The 23656-nt window shown below is 33.4% G+C and overlaps 1 protein-coding gene across 1 annotated transcript in view; it reads left to right on the top strand.

Annotated features, from left to right (window-relative positions):
* The first annotated feature begins 1246 nt into the window (after positions 1 to 1246).
* The window catches only part of LOC114326030 (sperm-associated antigen 6-like), a 194417-nt gene continuing 172007 nt past the window's right edge, over positions 1247 to 23656 (top strand). Inside the window, exons 1-6 of the mRNA XM_028274233.2 lie at positions 1247 to 1457; positions 1585 to 1742; positions 1800 to 1931; positions 7512 to 7791; positions 9855 to 10121; positions 15697 to 16046. Of these exons, the coding sequence (XP_028130034.2) occupies positions 1328 to 1457; positions 1585 to 1742; positions 1800 to 1931; positions 7512 to 7791; positions 9855 to 10121; positions 15697 to 16046 (1317 nt within the window). The 5' untranslated portion in view covers positions 1247 to 1327. The remainder of the gene's footprint in view (positions 1458 to 1584; positions 1743 to 1799; positions 1932 to 7511; positions 7792 to 9854; positions 10122 to 15696; positions 16047 to 23656) is intronic.

Here is a 23656-nt window from a genome sequence, read left to right as displayed (position 1 = left end):
CAGCTAAATCGATTCAAAAGTAACCGAGAAACACTGTTTTAAAATTTTTTTTTGATAATACCTCCTCGTCGATAGCCTAAAAGAATTAAGTTTTCTGTTCGTTTGCCCCAACATTTTTGTCAGACAATTATATTTTTTGTTTAAGAATATAATTACTTATAACCTACTACTTTTGTCGGAAAAATGGTTGTAAAGATAAGGGATACACGAACCCAGCATAATTTGAAAGTATACTTTACTAATAAAAATTAAATTTTTTGTCCGACTGTCGAGTTGCCCCAATATTTTTGTCCGACACTTTGATTTTTTGATTAAGAATATAATTACTTATAACCTACTAATGTTGTCGGAAAAATGGTTGTAAATAAAAAAATTTCAGGAAATTGACATCTTCGGCGCGTCCGACTGCGCATATGCCCCGTGAAAATTGTCCGACAAGGTTACCACATTATTGTAAAAATGTTTTATGGTAGATTCTGTTAAAATTAGCCATGTGGTAATAAATTTATTATTTTCATAAATTTGACATATTTAGCGTGTCCGACGCGTCATATGCCCCAATATTTTTGTCCGACAAAATTGTTTTCGTTGTTTATATGATAAAATCCATTGATTAAAATAGAATGACCAATGTGGTAATAAATTTTTTTCTTGCATAAAATTGACAACTTCGTCACCGCTTGACAGACAAACGCCCCACTACCATAATGCGCCAAGCTCAAAATTTGTCCGACTCCACCCAAATAACAAGTACAAAAAGTTTCAACGGTGTGGTCATAAATAATAATTGTATATGCGGGCCCAAGGCCTATAGTTGATCATGTCGGCCTTCGACGGTAATCCATAAATATTATATTATACTAATTATGTTGATAAAGTAACCAACAGTTTTTATATAAACGCAGACTAAAGGACTGAAATCTCAAAAGCTAGAAAGCTATACTTACGAAGAGACAGAAGAGAATCAAGAAGATTGTTGAACACGTTGTTATACAACTGTAGAACCCAAAAAGATTATTGTAGATTCTTACCCCTTAAAAAAGGAATCGGAAAATCCTCGGAAGCCAGCGTATGTAAGAACCTCGGCAAACAGAATATTTAAATAAGCCCAATTTCCAAACAGCGGAAGTGCTTGGTTTCAGAGGAAATGATTGGTCCCTTGTGCCTATTAATATATTGAAAAATATTGGTGCTAAAACTTCTCTATGGGAGTTAGTTCCCTTTATAACCATTGTTTGTTTTTATGTCATTTTAATAAATGTCAATACGAAGCCTTTATTTAAATTTATTACTACAATCTGAATTTATATAATGAAAGTTTAACACCATGTCAAATCGGAACCTTGTTCTCATATTTGATCAGTACCAACGTGCAAGACTTACATTTGTCCAAGCAATTTCTGATTTAGCTGTAAGACAGCAAAACACAGACATTTTAAAAAAAGGCGGTACATTGGGTAAGCATAATATAAATGATTATTTTTTACAAACCTTCTACTTCATTACTAAGCCAATTTAAACTCTACATGTACATTGTCTGTTATTTATGTTGTTGTTTTGCCAACGAACTACTTATATTTTTAGAGCTACTGAGGCCTCTCCTTGCAGATCCATGTACTCAAATCCAACAGCATGCCGCTATAGCTGTAGGAAGATTGGCTCATCACAGCAATGAAATCGCCGAGCAATGCATTAACCAAGGTGTTATTCCAATATTGCTCTCTTCGATATATACAGGAACTGTAATAACGTTTTTAAGTATGATTTAATAATAAAATAACACAGTATGTTTTTTTTAGAAATATCAGAAGAGAGCCGGACTGTTCGTATTGAGATCCATTTGCAAACATAATCCCCATTTTGCGTACCAAGTTATAAATGCTGGAGGTTTGCAGGCTCTAGTAGGATGCTTAGAAGATTTTGAGTCTTTTGTAAGCAATTACTTTAATGAAAATAAACGGTTTCGTTTTGATTCAAATCGAGTCTCTTGCCATTCCCTGACACGTGTTTCTAAGTTTACCCGTTATCAAAGAGACTTTGCAAGAAACTGATTCAGATCAGTTCCTTGCAGCATTGATTCAGATCAGTTTCTTGCAAAGCCTCTTTGATAACGAGTAAACTTAGAAATACGTGTGTCAGGGGATGTCAAGTGACTCGATTTGAATCAAAACGAAACCGTTTATTTAATTTTGTTTTACACCATACTCTGCATTAGAGTAGGGTAATTCAGGGTGATATGGTCAATCGGGGGAAATGGTGAAATGCTCTATTTCTTTTCCCGGTACACAGATGTCTCTGCAAAACTACATGACGACAGTTTATTATCATTTATGTAGTGAGCACTTTGTGAAAACCAGGACCATTTTATAAACCGTAAAGGATTTGTTCAAAACTGTTTCCGGTGCTCAATAATTTTTATAAGTACGATGCATGCATTTTTAGACGTAGCTTAATGTAGCTTAGTCCGCGAGGTATTTTCCCATATATTTTGCCTTCTCAGGCACGCCGCACACCAACGAAACATGAAATGAAAAACATGAAACGTAAAACACGTTTCATGAAAAGTAAACACGGCTAAACAAATCTTGAAGTCAGCCTATCAATGAAACGAGTGTGATTCATGCTCATAACACATTTTTATTTTCGGAAAGTTTCATAAATGGCCGGACGTCTATTTGTTTAGCAGTGTTTTATTTCCATGAAACGTGATTTACGTTACATGTTTCTTTGATTAGACTGATTATATACAACATAAGCTAGAAATCGTTGCCTCTAACATTGTGAACTTCTTACCGTGTTATTCACTATTTCACCCACGGCAAATGGGAGAAATGGTGAACTCAGGTAAGGGCAATAGGGTGAAGGCCTATTCCAACACGTATACATATTTCTAGAGCCGCTATTTTAAATTCGGGCAAGTCCAATTTTTTTTATTGGTTTGGTCCGATTAAAATGGTCAGTGATTAAAAAAACAAACTTAGTCCAGAAAGCCACTGCGCATCCGCTAGGAAAAATATTCTAATTCGGATTTTTTGCACAATATTACTCAAAAAGGACTCCTTTTAACAAATTTGCAGGTTGCCAGGACCAAAAGGTGGTCAAAAATTTTTTAAACGTTTTTTTTTGTTTTTTTCCTAAAATTATTTTTTTTGCATGGAAAAAACTTTTTTTAAGTTTTTTGGATCATTCCAAACAGAAAAGATCTTTAGTGACTTTTCTCTAAAAATGATAGTTTTTGACATATAAGCGATTAAAAATTGAAAAATTGCGAAATCGGCCATTTTTAACCCTCAAAAACTATGTGAAAAACTGAAAATTTGAATGTTGCCAAGATAGGTAGATATTCTTTAAACATCAATTGATGAAATCCCGAAGAGTTTTTTACAATACAATATTCAAAACTCCTTTGTTTTTTAATTGCTGATCAAGCGTGCGCGACACTATTTTCCACCGACAGTATGGTGCAAATGAAAGGAATAAATTCGTTATTTCGTAAACCGGCGACTTTAAGGAAAAATCCCGAAACAGGTCGATTTTTATTCTTAAGTTATGATATTGTGGCATATATGGTATACTAGTGACGTCATCCGTATGGGCGTGATGACGTAATCGATGATTTTTTTAAATGAGAATAGGGGTCTTGTGGTAGCTCATTTGAAAGGTTCTTCAATTATCTATTCAGTAATGAAAACATTTACATAATTATTTATGCAGGGTGTCCTTCTACTTCTTTTTTTGTCAAATAATTTAATTCAATAAAATTTTTTTGGACACCCTGTATAAATAATTATGTAAATATTTATATTACTGAATAGAGAATTGAAGAACCTTTCAAATGAGCTAGCACATGACCACTATTCTCATTTAAAAAAATCATCGATTACGTCATCATGTCCAGATGGATGACGTCACTAGTATACCATATATGCCACAATATCATAACTTAATAAAAATCGACCTGTTTCGGGATTTTTCCTTAAAGTCGCCGGTTTACGAAATAACGAATTTATTCGTTTCATTTGCACCATACTGTCGGTGGAAAATAGTGTCGCGCACGCTTGATTAGCAATTAAAAAACAAAGGAGTTTTGAATATTGTATTGCAAAAAACTCTTCGGGATTTCATCAATCGATGTTTAAAGAATATGTACCTATCTTGGCAACATTCAAATTTTCAGTTTTTCATATAGTTTTTGAGGGTTAAAAATGGCCGATTTCGCAATTTTTCAATTTTTAATCGCTTATATGTCAAAAACTATCATTTTTAGAGAAAAGTCACCAAAGACCTGTTCTGTTTGGAATGATCCAAAAAACCTAAAAAAACTTTTTTCCATGCAAAAAAAATTATTTTAGGAAAAAAACAAAGAAAAAACGTTTAAAAAATTTTTGACCACCTTTTGGTCCTGGCAACATGCAAATTTGTTAAAAGGAGTCCTTTTTGAGTAAGATTGTGCGAAAAATCCGAATTAGAATATTTTTCCTAGCGGATGCGCAGTGGCTTTCTGGACTAACTGTATTCGCAAGACGATGATGACGATGTGGACGATAAAGATTGTTGTTGTGTAGGGTGTGGTGAACTGTACACTGTTACACTAAAAATGACGTGGATTGGATCAAATGTATTAGTTGCCAACTTTGGCTGCACGAAGACTGTTCAAAATATGAATCCATGTGTGATATGTGGTAAAAAGCAGGAGTAGAAAGTTCACAATTTCACCGCAAGTGCCTTCGCCATTTCACCCTTATGCATGGGTGGAATGGTGACTTTAATAAAAATAAATATTGTTTGTTTTTCAAACATTTGTAATGTCTTAAAGGGACTATGACACTGTTAAGTTGTTGCCAATATGTGAAAGAAGTGTATTTTTATTTCTTTTAAATAAACAATTTCTTGTCTTTTACACGGCTTAACTTTTTTGTTCACCATACCACCCTGATTTACCCTACACAATGATAACGATTCAGATGGGTAAACTGAGATGCGTTGTTTAAGCGTCGCCCGTTTGGTATTTCCATATCTGGGTAAGCAGTTTACTTGAATCCTTATCGACACTCATTTCATCTTTCCTCGTTAGAGGTCGTTCTAATCATACTCCGGTATAAATATTTTAATATTTATAGGAGACGATGAATAAAGGAGACGAAAGGGACTCTATAATGTGCAGTCACATTTCGTGTGTTCGTCTAGGAAAAATTCCAACGTAAGTCGGTTCCGTGTACTCAAAATATGAATAATAGTAGAGGAGGAAAGAATGCTAAATTTGCAGTTACTCGAGCGTTATGGGATGGGGACCTATTGGGTTGTGAAGATTAGATCCTCAAACCAAAAAAAGCTAAAATTAGTGAGAAAGAATGTCGACAACGAATCAAGTAATCTGTTAATGTACTAAGTACCAAACGGCGAAGCTAGGAAAATATTCCAATAATGCATCGCAGATTACCCATATGAAACGTCGTGTTATTTTGTACTCTAATACAGAGTATGGTATAAAACAAAAATGAAAATAATCGTTTTGTTTTGATTCAATTCGAGTCTCTTGCCATCCTCTAACACCGATGTTACGGAATCTATCCCTTTTCAAAGAGGCTTTGTAAGAAGACTGATTTGGATCAAAACGAAACGAGAAGATGGTGCAAATATTAAAATATTTACACCGGAGTATGGTTAGACTGACCTCTAACGGGGAACGATGAAATGAGTGAAAAAGAATTTCGACAACGAATCAAGTAATCTGTTAACCGAGGTACTCAGTAACAAACGGCGACGCTAGGAAAATATTCCAATAATGCATCGCAGATTACCCATATGAAAAGTGTCATTTTGTACTCTAATACAGAGTATGGTATAAAACAAAAATGAAAACAATCGTTTTGTTTTGATTCAATTATTATAATGACTCAAATCAGTGATCAACAATTTTTATACCAAAACAAAAACAAATTATTTCAATTGTTTCTAAATAACGGTTATCCTAAAGCTATCTTAAAATAGTTGATATTCAACACACGATTTTATGATGAACAATTAGATCATCCTCCACAAGATATTATATATAAAAAACTTTCGTATATTCCAAATTTAACTAATCAACTAACTTCCCTGTTTAAAGACTACCCAAATATAAAAATTAGCAAATACAGCAACTTTAAATCAAAAACCATATTTTCTAAAATTAAAGATCGAACACCAGTCATGTATAACAGCAATGTTATATATCAATTGCAGTGTTCAGGTTGCCAGGGATGTTATATTGGACACACCAGTCAGTGGTTAAAACAGCGCATCAGTCAACATAAAAGTGACTGCAAAAGAAGAAACAACACATGGGCCGCTGTTGTCGAACATTTTATAAAAACAGACCACCAGTTTGATTATGAAAACGTAAAAATATTAGAATCGTTAACAAATTACAAAAATAGGCTGTTTCTCGAGATGTGTCATATTAATAAAAAAAATCTATTAACTATAAAACTGACACGAGTAGCCTTTGTAATATATATTGCAATATTTTGAAAACTTCATAATAACGTCAAAAATAATTACATAAATTTACCTCTATATAAAATTTAAACGATAACACCTAACAAAATAATTAATAGTTTTTCCAAATTTAATCCTATAATGTGTTGGCATTTATCTTAACGATGATGAAGGTGGTTTACATTTTGAACATAAAATGTAAAGCATGCATTTCTTTCTACCTACTTATTTACAATAAACAATAAACGTTTTTTTAATTTAGTTATTTTTGCTTTTATTAATATACAAAACAGTTAACTGATTTTTGGTCCATCCGGTATATAAAATATATATACACCGTTATTAGGCATCAACGCCCTTCGATAGGGACCTATGGAGGAGTATCACCAAGCCGCAAGCATTTATCCTTGTCCCAAGTCGTAGATTCTATTGAATTTTATACTACGACGTTGGCCTTTTTATTAATTCCAAATGACCGGGCTGGGGCTTGAACCTCGATCGCAAATCCACTAAACTTGTCGATCGACTGCGCCTCAGCCAACTGAGCAGTCTGACCTACATGTACTTAACTTACCTTATCTTAATCTGACGATTTCGAATTTTTCTAATGATTGATTTTTTTCGGACCCCCCTTAACGAACTCCCCTGTATTAAGAGCCAATATATGGTAGAGGTACATTTACAGGGTACAAGGCTTCTCCCCATGTGGTAATCTGACGAGCTTGAGTAACTTCAAAAATCCCCGCTTGGACTCCCCCACCATTAGTTTAAAATACAAAAAACACATTTCCCAACATTTATTTAAAGAAAACATCATTTACACAGTACGTAAAATTTACAACACACGCCCGCTTATGAGTAAAGGGCGCGCCTGCTGGAAGGTTACGTATATTAGGGTGCTAAACCCAAATATGACACTGATTAAGCTGTATCACCTACCAATTCTTCACATTTACACTTAAATTTATCAAATTTTATGATATTGTAAAGAATTTAACAGCTTTTGTATAGTTCAAATGGTTCAAATATAGGTTAAAGAAGCTGCAGCGTGGGGCATTGGTTACATTTCGAGACATTCCAAAACATTAGCTCAAACGTGCGTAGATGCTGGAGCTGTACCTTTGCTTTTGCTCTGCTTACAAGAACCAGAAATTTCTCTAAAGCAAGTTACTACCAGCGCCCTTTCGGATATTGCTAAACATGGAATGGAACTGGCGCAGAGCGTCGTAGATGCAGGAGCTGTACCATATCTGGTGAAGAATCTAAGCAATACTGACGAGAAATTAAAGAGGCAAATCCTTGCTGCATTAAGTAAGTATCTTCTTCTTCTTCTAATGGCCCTACAACCCTTTGTGAGTCTTGGCCTGCTTAACAATGTGTAGGTACTCTTGTTTTTGGAAGGGAAATCAAAGAGCGCTTGGATGCTGTGTATGGTGACTCTTTTCCTTTGATGGTCACTGTCAACAATTTCACGAGAAATTGATTCAAATTGATTTCACGAATTTCAACGTGGTCACACGTCGGTATTTTCTAAGTCACGCCCAGGTGTCTCAAAAACGATTAACACGGAGGATAACGAGACAGATATCAGATATCCACGATCACGATCTCGTATTAGCAGACCACCGACTGAAGGTGCGCGACATAGCTGAGACAGTAAGCATCTCAAATGATCGCGTGGGTTATACAGGGTGTCTCGGAAAATAGTACGTTCTTTAAGGTATGGAGAGAATACACAATTTAGAACAAAAAGGTCCTATACCATTTTTTTCTAAAGTTAACTGTTTCCAAAAAAAGATAACATTGATTTCCATATACCTGTATTTTAATGTTTGGAAGTTTTAATAAACTGGCAACATCGTACGCACTACGGAATAATAGTCCAAGTAATGAAGCTTTTCAAATAGGACAAAACCTTGCAATTTTTACAGAATGGATCGATTTGCTTGAAAATTTGAGAATAAGTAGTGGATAGTCCAAGGATCAAATTCTATATCATGCCGACAGGCGCTTTTACCATGGCGGTGGTTACCACCCCATCTGGGGGGTGGAAATTTTTTATTACATTTTAATAGCAAAAGTTGTAAAAACGTTCATTCTAAGTAAAAAACGTTCTATACATTTTTTTTATAAAATTGATAGTTTTCGATTTATTCGCTATCCAAAATGTTAATTTTATATCGAAAAAATCAATGTTTTTAATAAGTTTTCTGCTAATAACTCCAAAAGTTTTCGTTTTATCAAAAGAACTTTACGTGAAAAAAATGTACCTTTTGAAAAAATAAACAAAACCGTTTTTTTAAATTTTCTTTAAGACCAATAGTAATCGAGCTAACTTTATTATATGTTGGCTCTTCTTCGTCAAATGCTAAATATTGTAGTTTCAAAGTCAAAAGACGGGAAAACTATGCATTTATCGAGGACAACTTGTTCAAATTAATTTAAAGTACTTAGAAATATTTATCTCCAGAAATAAAAACAGTCTATAGTTCAAAAATTAAGTGACTTATAATGAAAAGAATGTCAGTCCCTATTTTTTTAACGAAAAACTGATCGCAAGCAACCCCCTAATCACCACCCTAATTAAAATTAGTCATTAACTTTATTCGGACTTTTTTATTTATGTATTGTTAATAGGTTCTAAAAGCTTTACCGGCTTGGATGATTAGTTTTTAAAAAAATTAAGTTAAAAGCGAATAACGAATTTTTGTAGTTTGGAAGAAAATGGCCTTTTCTTCAGAATAACAAGATTAGCATCAGAAATACGAAAAAATGTTTAGATATGAAATTGTAGCATATTTAATTTCCAAGAACCAGGTTTGCAAAAATTTTTTTTTGCGGCAAAAATTGAGTGAGCTATTGATAATTAAAGCTTGTAATAACATGCAAAAACCACCTTTACCAACTCTTTCAAAGTCAGCTCTTTTTGCGACTGAGGATTTTAAAAATATTTAATTTTAATACGCTTATAGATCTTGTAAAAACCTACAAAATTATTTTTTACCAAACTTTCTAGGATAAAAAATAAAAAAGTTACGGTTAAAAAATCAATATATTTAAAAAAAATAGGAGAAATCCAATTGAAAGCATAATAATGTAAGTTAGCGGTGTGTTTAGTCATTGACCTTATTAGTTCTTATTTATTTTTGTATTAATAATAGATTCTAGAAGTTTGACTGGCTTAGAATGATTAGTTTTTAAAAAACTTCTTTTTACTGGATTTTTACAAAATTTTCGATTTTCTTTTGAAGGCTAGGTACTTATCGGACTACCCTAGTCTAGTATTTTTAAATTTTCGTTTATAGTATAATTATTATATTGTCATCAACTTAAGAAAACTTAATGAAAAATTATAGAATAATTTATTATTTTAGGCTCTTGTGCTAAACACTCTATCGATTTAGCGGAAGTAGTTGTTGAAGCAGAAATATTTCCAACAATTCTGCTTCATCTCTCTCATCCGTGCCCCGGAGTACGAAAGAATGCTGCATGTTTGGTTAGAGATATCGTGAAACACTCTTTAGAGTTAACCCAGTTGGTGGTAAATACAGGTGGAATTGGTGCGTTGATGGAAGTCTTATACCAGAATGACAGCGGAGGTGCTATATTGCCAACCATCACAGCCATAGGATATATATCAGGTATTATCAATCAGTAAGATACTGTTTACTAAAATAATGAAAATGTTAGGGTACAAAGAGTCTAATGCTCACAATCTTATTAAAGGTTTTATTTATAGCCGTTTGCGGGCGACCGGTTTCGGCATTCACAATATATATGCCATCGTCAGGCCCTTCAGAAACTGAACAAGATATCAGTACAAGAAATGTACAGTACACAATGTGGTGTTAAGGTTAGTTTCTGAAGGGCCTGACGATGGCTGTGAATTAGTGTTGCCCAAATGCAAGACCAAGACGAGACTTAGAGAGTCTTGGTCTTGGGCTTGCGACAGTACACCTGGTCTTGGTTTTGGTCTTGGTATTGCGCTCCAGGTCTTGGTCTTGGTCTTGGTCTTGCAGCAAGAGTCTTGCAAGTCTCGCAGTTGCCCATTAGCCTATTACATAAAATATCTTAGAACAACGTAACAGAGTAGGTCAACTTTAAGCTTCAATATCACAGCCATAGTAAAGACCAACCAAATTAATAAATATCTAAACAACTGACACCGGGTGGGGTTTGAACCTACGATCTAAGCGATCCGTGTCTATATTCCAGCTAACCAAATTGTATACTTACGTAATTTTTCGAGTATTTGCCATTGACAATGTGTGATTTGAAAAGAATTCAATTCAGTGACAGATGTGCACAATATGGAGGGTCAGAGGGAAAAAGGATGAATGTCAATTTTTTTCATTTTGAGGTTGTTGTGCAATCTGTTAGCTTAGAAAGAGTACTATCAACCTGTGAATGGACAAGGGGAAATAAATATAATAATCGTCTTAAAATCACGTCACAAGATTGGACAAGGGGTAAAAACAATGAATATGTAACTTTGTTTTTCATTTTACCGAAAATGCTTGCAGATAGACATTGACCGTTCTTTCCCCTGGCCCTTCATATGTTAACGCCAGTTCTCATTTTGGTACCGAATACCAAACCGAGAATTATACACTTCTCCAAGAAATTAAGGCACCTCCTTAAAAATAGGTCATTTTTGATGTCTCGAATTTCCTAAACCTGTTTTCTGATTTAAGTGATTTTTTATTATTATATAGCCTTATTCGTTAACAATATCGCTGTAATAATATTGTTGCTAGAAGTTAAATTGTCGTTGTATAGGTACCCGATAACTTATCGGTACTAATGAGTGTTCCAATCAAACTGTGTTTTTTTCTCAAAGTTAGCATCGTCCTGTGGAATTTTCTAGCATTTATAAAATATTGAAATTAAAACCCAACTACAGTCTGATATTTTTTTTCGTTTTGTTTTTTCATTCGCTAATGTTGGATAACAGTAAAGTTGAGTATTTTAACAACTATCCATGTTTTTCATCAATACAGGGTGTTTTTAAATAAGTATGGCAAATTTTAAGGGGTAATTCTAAACAAACGGGTCATGTTACCCGTATGCGCGCCAATGGTGAATATTAAATTCTTAATTGTATGTCAAAAATGCGTAATAACTAGGTACCTCATAAAACCCACCAAATTTCATTTGCATATCTCAACTGGTTTTAGAGCAATGAATAAATCGTCAGTTTGTAAGAAAAATTTTAACACCCCCTATTTCGGAAACGATGCATTTGCGAACATACAGTTATAATGCAAACTGTCAAATTATTTTTCGTGCAGAATTACCCCTTAAAGTTTGCCATATTTATTTAAAAACACCCTGTATTGATGAATAACATGGCTAGTTAAAAAAGTACCTAACTTTTTATTATCCAACATAATCGAATGAATCAAAAAACAAAATGTTAAGAAAACCTGAGGCTATAGTTGGGTTTTAATTTCAATATTTTATAAATGCTAGAATATTCCACAGAGTGATACGTCTTTGAGAAAAAAGAATACTTTGATTGGTACACCCGGTGTACAATGACAAATTTACATGTCTAGAAACAATATTATTACAGCGATATTTATACAGAATAAGGCTATATTATTATCAAACATTAAAATCAAATAAATAAAAAATCAAATTATCAACCAGTTAAATCTAACAAGTTTAGGAAATTCGAGAGATCAAAAATGACCCGTTTCTTGAAATAGTGTGTATGTCAACCAAATAGTAACAAAAGAACAGTTGATTGATAAAACAAATGACCAATTTAATTTAACTACCCACAGAAAAAACAGCTATAAAGGTCCTTTTGTTTTCCATGTATTTCACTGTAAATATTTCTTTGTTGAATGCCTCGTAGACTAAATATTTGGGTATTTGGTTACACCGTATATGTAACCGGCACGGCATTATCTGTAGTCTGTCTCCTTATCGTAATCACACTCAGCAGAAAAAATATACATAATAGTCTTATTATTCTATATATCGATATAATTTGTAGTGTAGTCGTGTTTAAATTCCTAGAAAACTAAAAGGAAAAAAATGAACTACATACTTATTAGGTGGTATATTTTTTATCAGCATATGACATATTTTTAAAAATTTCGATACATTATAGGTGAGGATCCCGCGTATGAAAAAAAATTGATTAATAGCAAGCTGAAAATTTGTTAATAGCTTAATGGTGTCTAGACTGTCTAGTCGGATAAACTTTGATATATGGGAACACTGGAACAGGGGCAGTTGTAATTGTGGAACAGGTTAAAAATTTGGAACGGTCAGACCACGAAAACGGCATATTTATTTTGTCCGACAGAATAGACTTAAACTCTCCGAACAGAGATTAAACTCTCATGCAAAAATCAGACTGCTATTTACCACCTGTCATAATTCCTGTCATTTGACATATTCTACATGTTCCACTCATTAAAACGCCCATTTGGTGATAAATAGCCGTCTGATTTTTGCATGAGAGTTTAATCTCTGTTCGGAGATTTTAAGTCTGTTCTGTTGGACAAAATACATGTGCCGTTTTTGTGGTCTAACCGTTTCAAATTTTTAACCTGTTCCATAATTAAGACTTCCCCTGTTCCAGTGTTCCCATATATCAAAGTTTGTCCGAATAGACACCCTTAAGCTAGTAACAAATTTTCAGCTTGCTATTAATCAACTTTTTTTCATACGCGGGATCCAGACCTATTAATTTATGAATGGAGGGCGGCTATTCTCAATACCTGGACAATTAATTTCAGAGCGAAGAATGTATGTTTGTTTATGGTATTGTTCGTAAGGCGCATAAGTCCAATTTTACAAATTTTTTTGCTTCTCATAGAGTACCTACCTAAGAAATACCCGAACTAATATACTTCATAAAACGACCTTCAATTCTAATTGCAAGACGCAAGAGTCTTGCAGGCTTAGTCTTGTTCTTGCTCAAATCTTGCACGGTAAGCCTTGGTCTTGGTCTTGCTCAAATTAGGCGGTCTTGGTCTTGGTCTTCGTCTTGCTAAAACGCAAGAACAAGACCAAGACTGCAAGACCAAGACTGATTTTGGGCAACACTACTTTGAATACCGAAACCGGTCGCCCGCAAACTGCTATAAATATTTATTTATTTAGCGTATGGCTATATCACAGTTTTTGTATAGGTACAAATAAAGATAACAATACCTACATTATAAATAATAATTAATTTTTTATAAACGAAAGTTTAGTTGGGAAATATATTCAATTGACTCATTGGTCGCCACTAAAAAATCTGACCGATTGCCACTGTACGATGTGATGGGGCATTCCTCCACCAAATGCTTAATCGTTTGTCTCTCAGCACTGCAATCGTAATTTGGAGAAGGTATTTTTCCCCATCTAAAAAGTGAATCAGAGCACCTACCACAGTTGGTTCTGATTCTGTTAAGCGTGTCGCCCAGATCCATCTTGATTGATTGAAACCCTCTGGCTTGCTTGAAATACATGGCATATTCCGGATGTCAGGTGGAGAATTCGTCTCCCAATCTTCTTGGCAACGGTCGGTTATTTCGAAATTCCTTTCAATTAGTATTCTTGCAGAATCCAGAGGGTTTTTTCTTGAGCGAAGCCTACTTATGTCTCTGTCGTTAATACCAACGTTAGAGCGGAGCACAGGATCGGCGTTAATTTTTCTATACTCCCTGACAAGGCAAGGGCATGTTCTCGACGGATGTGTGAGGGGGCTATGTGGCTTAGTGCTGATAGCCAATACGTTGGCGTGGCCTTGATTGTACCTGATATAATACGCAAAGTCTGGTTTAGTTGGGCAAAGTGGATTTTTAATTGATAATTAGCTAATCTGTTGTTTAAATGAAAGCATGATACTTTCTTCTTGGAAGTATTGGGCTGTAATCTCCAGTGACGGAAATATCTCCCGAGGGTAACCAGTTCATTTGTTAATATTTGCTCAGTAGTTTCCAATTCTTCATGGCTCGTAGCAAGTGCCCAGTCATCTGGATACACGAACTTCTTTGATGTTAAAAATAAAACCTTTAAGAAGATTGTGAGCATTAAACTCTTTGTACCGTAACATTTTCATAATGTGCTCATACCAGCAACAATTTCATCATACAAAAATAATATTTAAGATAATGATGTGTTATTGAGGAAAATGTCGCAGGCGATTCAAATGGGGTTCTTTTTTGTTTAAACCGGTCAGTGCGTAAACAAAAATAGTCTTAAAGAGTTGCTGCTGTATATATTACCAGACTATACCACAGTTGCCACCATATTGATAAAGTATTTAATTTAAAAGATTTAAATAATCCTCACAAACCTGATATAAGTTGAAAATGGGAAGCTGATTACAAGAAAATTGCAAATAAATTTACAAATCATTATTTCAACATTTACCCTACACTTCCAAAAAATTGTTTCTCATTTTACCTATAATTATTATAATATGTAGAGCACAAAATGTCAGTATCGATTTGTTTAGAACTAATCTATCTCACTTTTATAGAATTGGAATAGGTACATACTTAACTTTCCTGTCTGTATTTGTGACAAAGTATACATTGGTGATCTAAATCTTTGAATGTTCTCTAAACTCTCCTGTCTTTCTCAGATAAATCAGTATTTGATTCCGTCTTTAATTTGATCAAAAATGTAAAAATAGTGGTATAATTAAAAAAAAAATAGACAACAATAATTAACGATTTCTATGTTTGACGGCGACAAACGCAGACAACTATGACTATGACAGTCAGATAGAATAAGTCCATGAATATATCTACCTAGGCCAAATTTTGAGAAACTCGATAAAGAAAGCCAAAGTACGGAAATCCTATAGTATATAAATTACTAATATCTGCCGTGTCGATAACGATCGCGAGTTCAATGCTTTTTCCCCATCCAAAGAGAAGTTATATACCTACATTATATACCCATTGGGTGCATCCTATATACTATTTATATATACATACATACAGATGGAAAAATGAAAGAATACCCATGAACGAACATATAAAACATGCTGTATTTTCCTGTCACCGTGTCACAAAGAAAATTGCCCAGCGCAAGTACATGTAATAATAATTATTGCATGTACTTGCGCGGGCCAATTTTTTGTGTGACACAGTGACAGAAAAATACAGCGTGTTTTATATGTTCGTTCATGGGTATTCTTTCATTTTTCCGACTGTACACATAATACATAAACACATTTTGTACGTTTTTTGATTTCAGCCCATTCTGAACACCTAGCAATGTCCGTCATAGGCTGCAAAGTTATCGTCTTACTCGCTGAAATCATAGAAACCTCAATGGATGATTCTCTACTAGCTGTAACTGTTTGGGCAATAAGTCAGATCGGTAAACATACCGCCGACCATTCGCAAGCAGTGGCTGCGGCAAATATTTTTCCCAAGTTGATCGCCCTCTACGAAAGCGAAAAATCCTCAGATGACCTTAAGTATAAGTGTAAAAATGCGTTGAAGTTGTGTCTGCAGAAATGTTTGCTGGTCGACGCTTTGGAACCGCTGCTGTATTCCGCGCCTTTCGAGATTTTAAAGTATGTTTTAGGACAATATAGTAAGGTAAGAATATATTGCATTTTTTGCTTCTATCTAAGAAATCTATCTATTGCTTAAAATTGATTTGTCACTGTATATTACAACAAGACAGTCCTTATTAAATTACTGAGGGCACTAACTTTTTAACATGAAATGAGAACAAATATCACATGCAGGTGATAAGTTTTTACTTATTTATCTTCACTTTATTTTAATTGAAAACACTTAATTATTTATTAGTGTTTATTTTTAATTTATTTATACACACTAATTTATACTAAAACATATACCTATATGTATATACAATTTTTATGTACAATTCTTGTATTATTATACCTTGTCGGTTTATGCCAACGTCGTCTAATGGTGCGCAATGCGCACCTTAGATGACCTTCCACTTCACCACATAATCCAAAAGTGGACAAAAACCAAAAAGAATCGGGAAAAAGTAACTATACCAGTGTCTAAAATGGTAAATAAATAACGTGTATATGTACTTTTAAACAATATTTCTATCAAGAAAAACCTTCCGGCTTATTTTCTCAGACACACAAACAATAATAACACTCCACGCAAAAACATGTAAACGATAACTGGTAAACGACATTCGTTTTTCTGGGATAGATCTGGCAGTTGCTAATATATGACGCGACAGTATAGGTTTTAAAATTATATTAAATAGGAGATTAGAAACAATGATGCGCACAATTACCCAACGCGCATCATTAGCCGACTCTCCCCTAATTTAGTAGGGTGTATTTTCATTTTTGTGGAATCCGCCGTATATACCTATTTGTTAAAATATTGAACCGGGAATCTGACCTCGTCTGCCATTTAACCGTGGATTTTATACGTTCAAAGGCCGTCTCTGCGTTTCAGATAAACAAAAGCGAAGCACAATAACAGTAATAATGAATTATACACATTTAATTTCCTGTTTCTGCTAGCAACAACTAGTTTACCTTTCCTCTGCCAATCCCAAGATCATTGTTAATTTTTAAAAAGTTCGCAGATTAATCTGGATATGAGTTTCGAGTTTCGATGTGCAGCGCAAATATTTGTTTTGCAAATATAAAAATAAAAAGTTGTGGTTATTTTTAGAGAGAAGCTTCGAAGATCCGTTTCCGTTTTTATTGGTTTAACTTTTTTTTTACTTATAGTCGATCATAAAATTTTATTGCCTCTGATAAATGTAATGAGTTTTGTATTTTAAGAATACGACAAAAGACCATTAACTAGAGTTTTATAATGACTGCAGATACCTGGTGGAATCTTTGACTACACTCAAAAAAATTTAGTTTGTAATATTCATTAACAGTAATTATTGAATAGTATTTCGTTGTAACAACAATTTAATTTTTTGTTTCAAAACTTTTAGACATTGACAAATGTATTTGGTTATTGTCACAATGATTGAATAATAATTGTGAAAATAACTAGAGTACATTAATCAATAACACTCAATTTATTAAGCCAATAACTTAGTTTCGTATATTTAATAAATAATGTTAATTCTGGCAGAAACTCACTTTCTTGATTTCGTAGATGGCAAGCAATTACCTTGGTTTATCGTGACAACGTACAGATTTCATTAAAACAATGTACAAATGTTGTTAATATAGAGTAACATAAATGATTATTGTATAGATGTAAACTGACTGTTGTGACAACGAATGCATTAATCAATCTACTACTGCGTTTAATAACCATAATTAATGCATTGATGGTGACAATAAACGCAGTTGTTGAGACAATAAATGTTTTGCTTGACCATTTGAAATGTAACGGCTTTTCCTTATCGTGATACCCCTAGCTTCTCTGTGTTACCATTGTTTAAAAAAGAATTCTTTGTTAAACAATGCTGTTACCTCTGCCGAATAATAATTTCATTTCCTTTCCAAGTGTAGTCCGTAGTAGAAGGAAGTTTTCTTGTGTCTATTATCGGGAAATTTCGGTCGAATCTTTTTGAAATTTTTTTCGAATCCTGAGAAAACTAATTAGTATTTCGAGGGTCTGAAATCCCTGAGAACTTCTATAATGATTATTTTATTAAGTCACAGGGGTGAAAAAGAGAAAATTTAGTATGATTTTTAATTTCAAATATACCATTCAAAAGAAACTTTTTGTTTATTCTAAGGGACTTTCAGCGCTCGGTAATAATGTAATATTTTATTATGCATTTAAATTTTTCAAAAATACTTATTAGTTTTCTCAGGATTCCAAAAAAAATGAATGCGTTTAAAAAGAACTCAATCGAAATTTTGCACCTGTGCTCTCAAAAAGGATTAAAGTGTTATACATTTTTACAATCACTATTTCAAACGCTTTTAAATGAGATGTCACATGATGTACTTTCCCATTAAAAAAAATCAAAGTTATGCCTGTCACCTGAAGAGGGATCGTGAAAAGTTCGAAACATTGATGTTATAATATACTTTGATTATTTTAAAAATCGACCTGTCCGAGCGTTTTGCTTATGTGCTAATAATAAATAAGTTAATAAGGGCGGGGGGAGTCTAACACTTATTTCAGCGCACTGTATAAGTGAAATCATGATATGATTTCTCATATTATGAGAAATCACACAGTGTATTAGGTTTAGGACAAAAAAGGGGGATTTAAAAAATTATTATTAATCAATATCATACATTAGACTAATGTATTCAGTAATTATTAATATAAAATACGTTCATAGTAGGAATGAACGAAACTGATTGTAAGAATGAATAGAATTGCTTGTAAGGATAACCGTATTTATTGTGGGAATGAACGGAATTAATTGTAAGAATAAACGGAAATAATTGTAGAAATAAACGAAATACGTTAGGAGAAATAACACTGTTATTGACACAACGAATAGTCTTCGTCGGTCAATTAACGATGTTGTTGTTTCAATAAATAGTGTTCGTTGACTCAATGAACAAAGTCCGTAATATCAATAAAGTGATATTATGGTATTTATGATGAATGTTAATCCATTCAATAAACGTAATACATTGGCTCAACTAACGAAAATAATTAATTGATGAACATCGCTTTGCTGTTCCAATAAAACCAAGAATTGGACAAATTTTAAGTATTGCGTTTGTTGTCTGAATTAACATTTTTATTGATATTACGTAACTTTTTCGTTGAGTGTAGATGTATTAGAAACAACATAACTTTTTTCAGAACAAATCCGAGTCCCACTTAGTCTTTCAAGCCAAGGAAAATTTTAGAATTGAAATAAATAGTATTCTCTAAAAAACCATAAATATAGTAATAGCCAACTAGGAAGAATCAACGTATCTGAATAAAGTTGGACGCATTGGAATTGGCTGGTTAAAACCTCTTAACGTGCACTCAAACCTCAATTCCTCAAACATTATATCTGCAGACAAAATCAGCCAAACTGATTTGCGATATCTAATGAAAGGTCGTACGAAGCTGGTTTTGTTCAATATAGCATGATAGCACGACGACACTTTAGTGATACGCAGACATAAAATTTCAATAATATGTATGTATATAACGCGCTATAAGAAGTACTCACTTCTGCCGCAAGTGCCACGTGTCGTTATTTATTGTCTTCGTTTTTAAAACCTATACCTATATATCTTCTTTTTCTTCTCTTTGTATAGATATGACTCTGTCTGTTTTTTCAACGTGCCTCCAGTAAGTTGTCGTTCCATCGTTTTCGTGGTCTTTCCACTTATCGTCTCTCATAGTTGATTGTGCCCATAGTTGATTGTCCTTGTGATGCCACAAGGAATTAGCTTCAGAACTATATTTGTTGACTTGTTGTCATTCGACTTATGTGGTCATTCCATTACTCTTCTCTTTCTTACCCAGTTATTAGTGCAAGTAGTTCAAAGTTCACCGAAGATGGACTGATAAGTCCGAAAACGTACGTTATGAACAAAATTTAACTATTGTAATCAATTTGGATTTTTTGATTTATACCAACCATATATATATACCAACTATAAGTTTTCACGTCAATGTAAAAGTTTTTTAACTACTATCGTTGATTGATGTATTGGGGGAAACTGATAGAATTTGACTTGAACTTTCAAATGCGGCAAGCAGAATTGCTATTTTATTTTTTAATCAAAAGTTATTCGGGTTCAAAAATTGCAATTTTTCGATTTTTTGAAAGTTCAACCGCGTTTATCTCGAAAATCATCCTACGAAAAAACTTGTAACAACATTTTTTGCTTAGAATAACCCAGAAAATACAACAAAATGTTTTATTTTGCGAAAAATCGTTGTTATGTAATTCCTCAAGTTCTTTTTTTACAACAAACTTATCGACATCCGGATCAACTGTTAGCCAAAAAATTCGTGTTCTACGGATCAAAATACATAAAAAAAACTTGGGTAAGTCCATCTGAATAAAGGAGGCCGTTGTAGCCCACCTGGCGACAGGACTACCTATATACAACCAACTCCCGGAAACTATCCTCCTTTAAGCTTAAACGTAAATTCTCAAATAATCATTTTGTCAAAACATATGACCATTCTTACATCAATACATTGCGATGAATTATGATTGTGCTACCAATTACCATAACGAATTTAGGTGCACCTACAATTTAACGATTACTCTAGAAATTTCCTTCATTATGTTATATAAACGAAATTGTTTCTCCTAAACATCCTCCTCCTCCGTAACGGTCCCGTTTTATATTTTTCTGCTGGAAAAAATTATGAAAAGTAAACAAATTATCGTCTAGCCATTAATATTAGATGCGTTCGAATGATGGTATTTTCACCGTCATTTTTGTGAAGTCAGAATTTATCATAAGTAAGAAATAACTTGATGACGTCTACCAAGTAAAATAGAAGCTAATCTTACTTTTGATATTGTGTACCTACATATTATACTCTATAATAATGTAATGTACATATAACATAAAGACGGAAGCTTAGAAGAAAAGTTTGTTTGGTTTAAAAGTTTAAAATTTATAAAACCCTCTCTGTGGCTCAGTGATAAGAGAGCCTACCTTTGGACACAAGAATTGTAAGTTCGAATCCCAGCTGGGTAGGAAATTTTTGCTTTATTAAAAATTTAATAAATTAAAATAATTTCTATCCTTGTGGGATCGGTATACTCACCTGAGAGACCGCAGACGTTCAGATACAATAAGAGTCTCTTTGTAAAGACAATGAAGTCAACTTTACTAAGTAACAATACATTTACTCAACACACACATTACACATTACACTATAATCTGGTTGCGACTGGCTGAATGATTAATACCTATGAGATTAAAAAAATTATAAACTTAACATTCGCAACAATATACCTACAGCTTAGATAAATTTTCAACTAACCTAGAAACATTTATAGGACAAAAGCAAATTAGGAAGAGTCTATTCATTACATGAATTTTCCAAAAACTGAAAATTCCTCTTCTTCGCATATCCTTGTAGTCATTACCGTGTCGACTATAAGCATAACCATCACAAATCGGGTTTCGTTGTCAAAATACGATTTGGGCTTCGAAACGTTAATAAAATTATTTTTTTAATTTAAGAAGAAACAGTAGCGATCAACAGGTAGCATAAACGCATTCCAAGATTGCGTCTGTAATTTTGAATATTTTTTCGAGATATTTGGCACACGTATTCGTAATATAATAAAGAATGGCGGTATAGAGCCTAATTTGAAAAATATATTAATATGTGGAAATTACTCTGTAATTAAATACAATATTAAAAAACGAGCCTGTACCGTAATTAAGAAGAAGAAAAAAATATACTTTCTTCAAATAAACTTTTTTATCCGATGCCTATATTTTGTGTCATTTTGGAACTACATACTAAAAATTTTTATTTCATTAGTAGTTCCAAAATGACACAAAATCTAGGCATCGGATAAAAAAGTTTATTAATTTGAAGAAAGTGTATTTTTTTGTTCTTCTTAATGGCGGTACAGGCTTGTTTTTTTAATATTGTATTTAATTACAGAGTAATTTCCACATATTAATATATTTTTCAAATTGGGCTCTGTACCGCCATTCTTTATTATATTACGAATACGTGTGCCAAATATCTCGAAAAAATATTCAAAATTACAGCCGCAATCTTGGAACGCGTTTTTGCTACGTGTTGATCGCTACTGTTTCCTCTTAAATTAAAAAAATAATTCTATTAACGTTTCGAAGCCCAAATCGTATTTTGACAACGAAACCCGATTTGGGCCTCGAAACGTTTAAAATTATTTTTTCAATTTAATTGTGGCTTATTTTCCATCTAAATAGTTAATCATTTAATAAACGATTTTATACCAGTATACAATTTGAAGTTTTTTACTTCTGTGTGAGTTTTTTAAACTATGGTATACAGCCAATTACTGGGATTTTCCCATTGATTTCATAATCATTATCATCATTGGCTCTACAACCCATAATAGGTCTTGGCTGGTTCTAGGATCAGCTTCCATTTCATCGTATCCTTCGCTTTGATTTTTCAATTTCGAACTCTTGACACTCGTAAAGGCTTATTCCACCCAGTCCTTAAATCGTACGCTTGGCCTGCATCTTCTCCTCATTCGAAGGGGTCGTCAGTTATAAAAAATGGTTTCAATGGTTTCAAATCTTATTCATTTGCTGTAAGTGGTACTGCAGCGCTTGTTTATTTTGATGCACTTATCAATACTAGGTTCACTATAAAGGCTGTAAAGTTCAAAATTATAGCGCCTACGCCATAATTCATTTTCCTGCACGCTTTTATAAATATGTCTGACGATTTTACGTAAAATAGCCTAAACGTTCTTCATCGCTTTTTGTCATCGTCCACGTTTCTGACGCGTGAGGACGGACTTGATAAGAGTTCTGAACATCTGTTATAGTCAAAGCCCGAATTTCAGGCACTCCTAGGTTTGACTAGGCAATCCTCAGGTCTGACTGACGGTCTTAGTCAAAGCCCGAAATAAATTACAGTTTCGGCCTTTGACTAGTCAAACCTAGGAGAGACTAAGTTGGTCAGGCAAAGGTCGAAATTTAATTTTATGAAATCGGGGTTTGACTAGTCAAACCCCGATCTAACTTAAAATGTCGCAATTTATTAGATTAGGTTTAATAAAACGTCATTTTTGAATTTTAATGCTTATTATTTTTATATTGTCGTAATTAAAATAAAAAAAATAGTGTTTATTCTCACATGTTGAGACATTATACAAGCCTTGTAATCAAAATTTAGAATATTCTGTACTAATTTCTCTTAGAGACCGCTTAACGTCTGAAACATCTTCGAAATTAAGAAAATTCTCTTATTTGATTTTTTAAAAAAGTGTGTTTATTGTTCCGTATTTCGTACCACCTCTATATAAACCGCCAATTATTGTTTTATCTTGTATGATACCAAAATATTTCGAGCATCTCCTTTGGCTGTATCAAAGCTAGTGGTCGGTATTGGTACAGTTTTTCCGATCGAAATTGGAGGAATTTTTTTTTCACATTAGCATGGGCATAAAGACCTTCAATCGCCTTTCCTTTATTTATTTTAATCTCTTCTGTGTGTGTGCAAAGCATGCATGTAACTTTTCTTTTAAAACCTTCATAGTATGCACCAAGTGTGCTGTCAGCGTATACAACATGTACCACCAGACTATGTACAAATTATGCACGTATGTGCGTCAGAGCTCTCTT

The sequence above is a fragment of the Diabrotica virgifera genome, chromosome 3 (assembly GCF_917563875.1).
Source record: "Diabrotica virgifera virgifera chromosome 3, PGI_DIABVI_V3a".
NCBI lineage: Eukaryota > Metazoa > Arthropoda > Insecta > Coleoptera > Chrysomelidae > Diabrotica > Diabrotica virgifera.
This window is presented reverse-complemented; position numbering and strand designations above follow the sequence as displayed.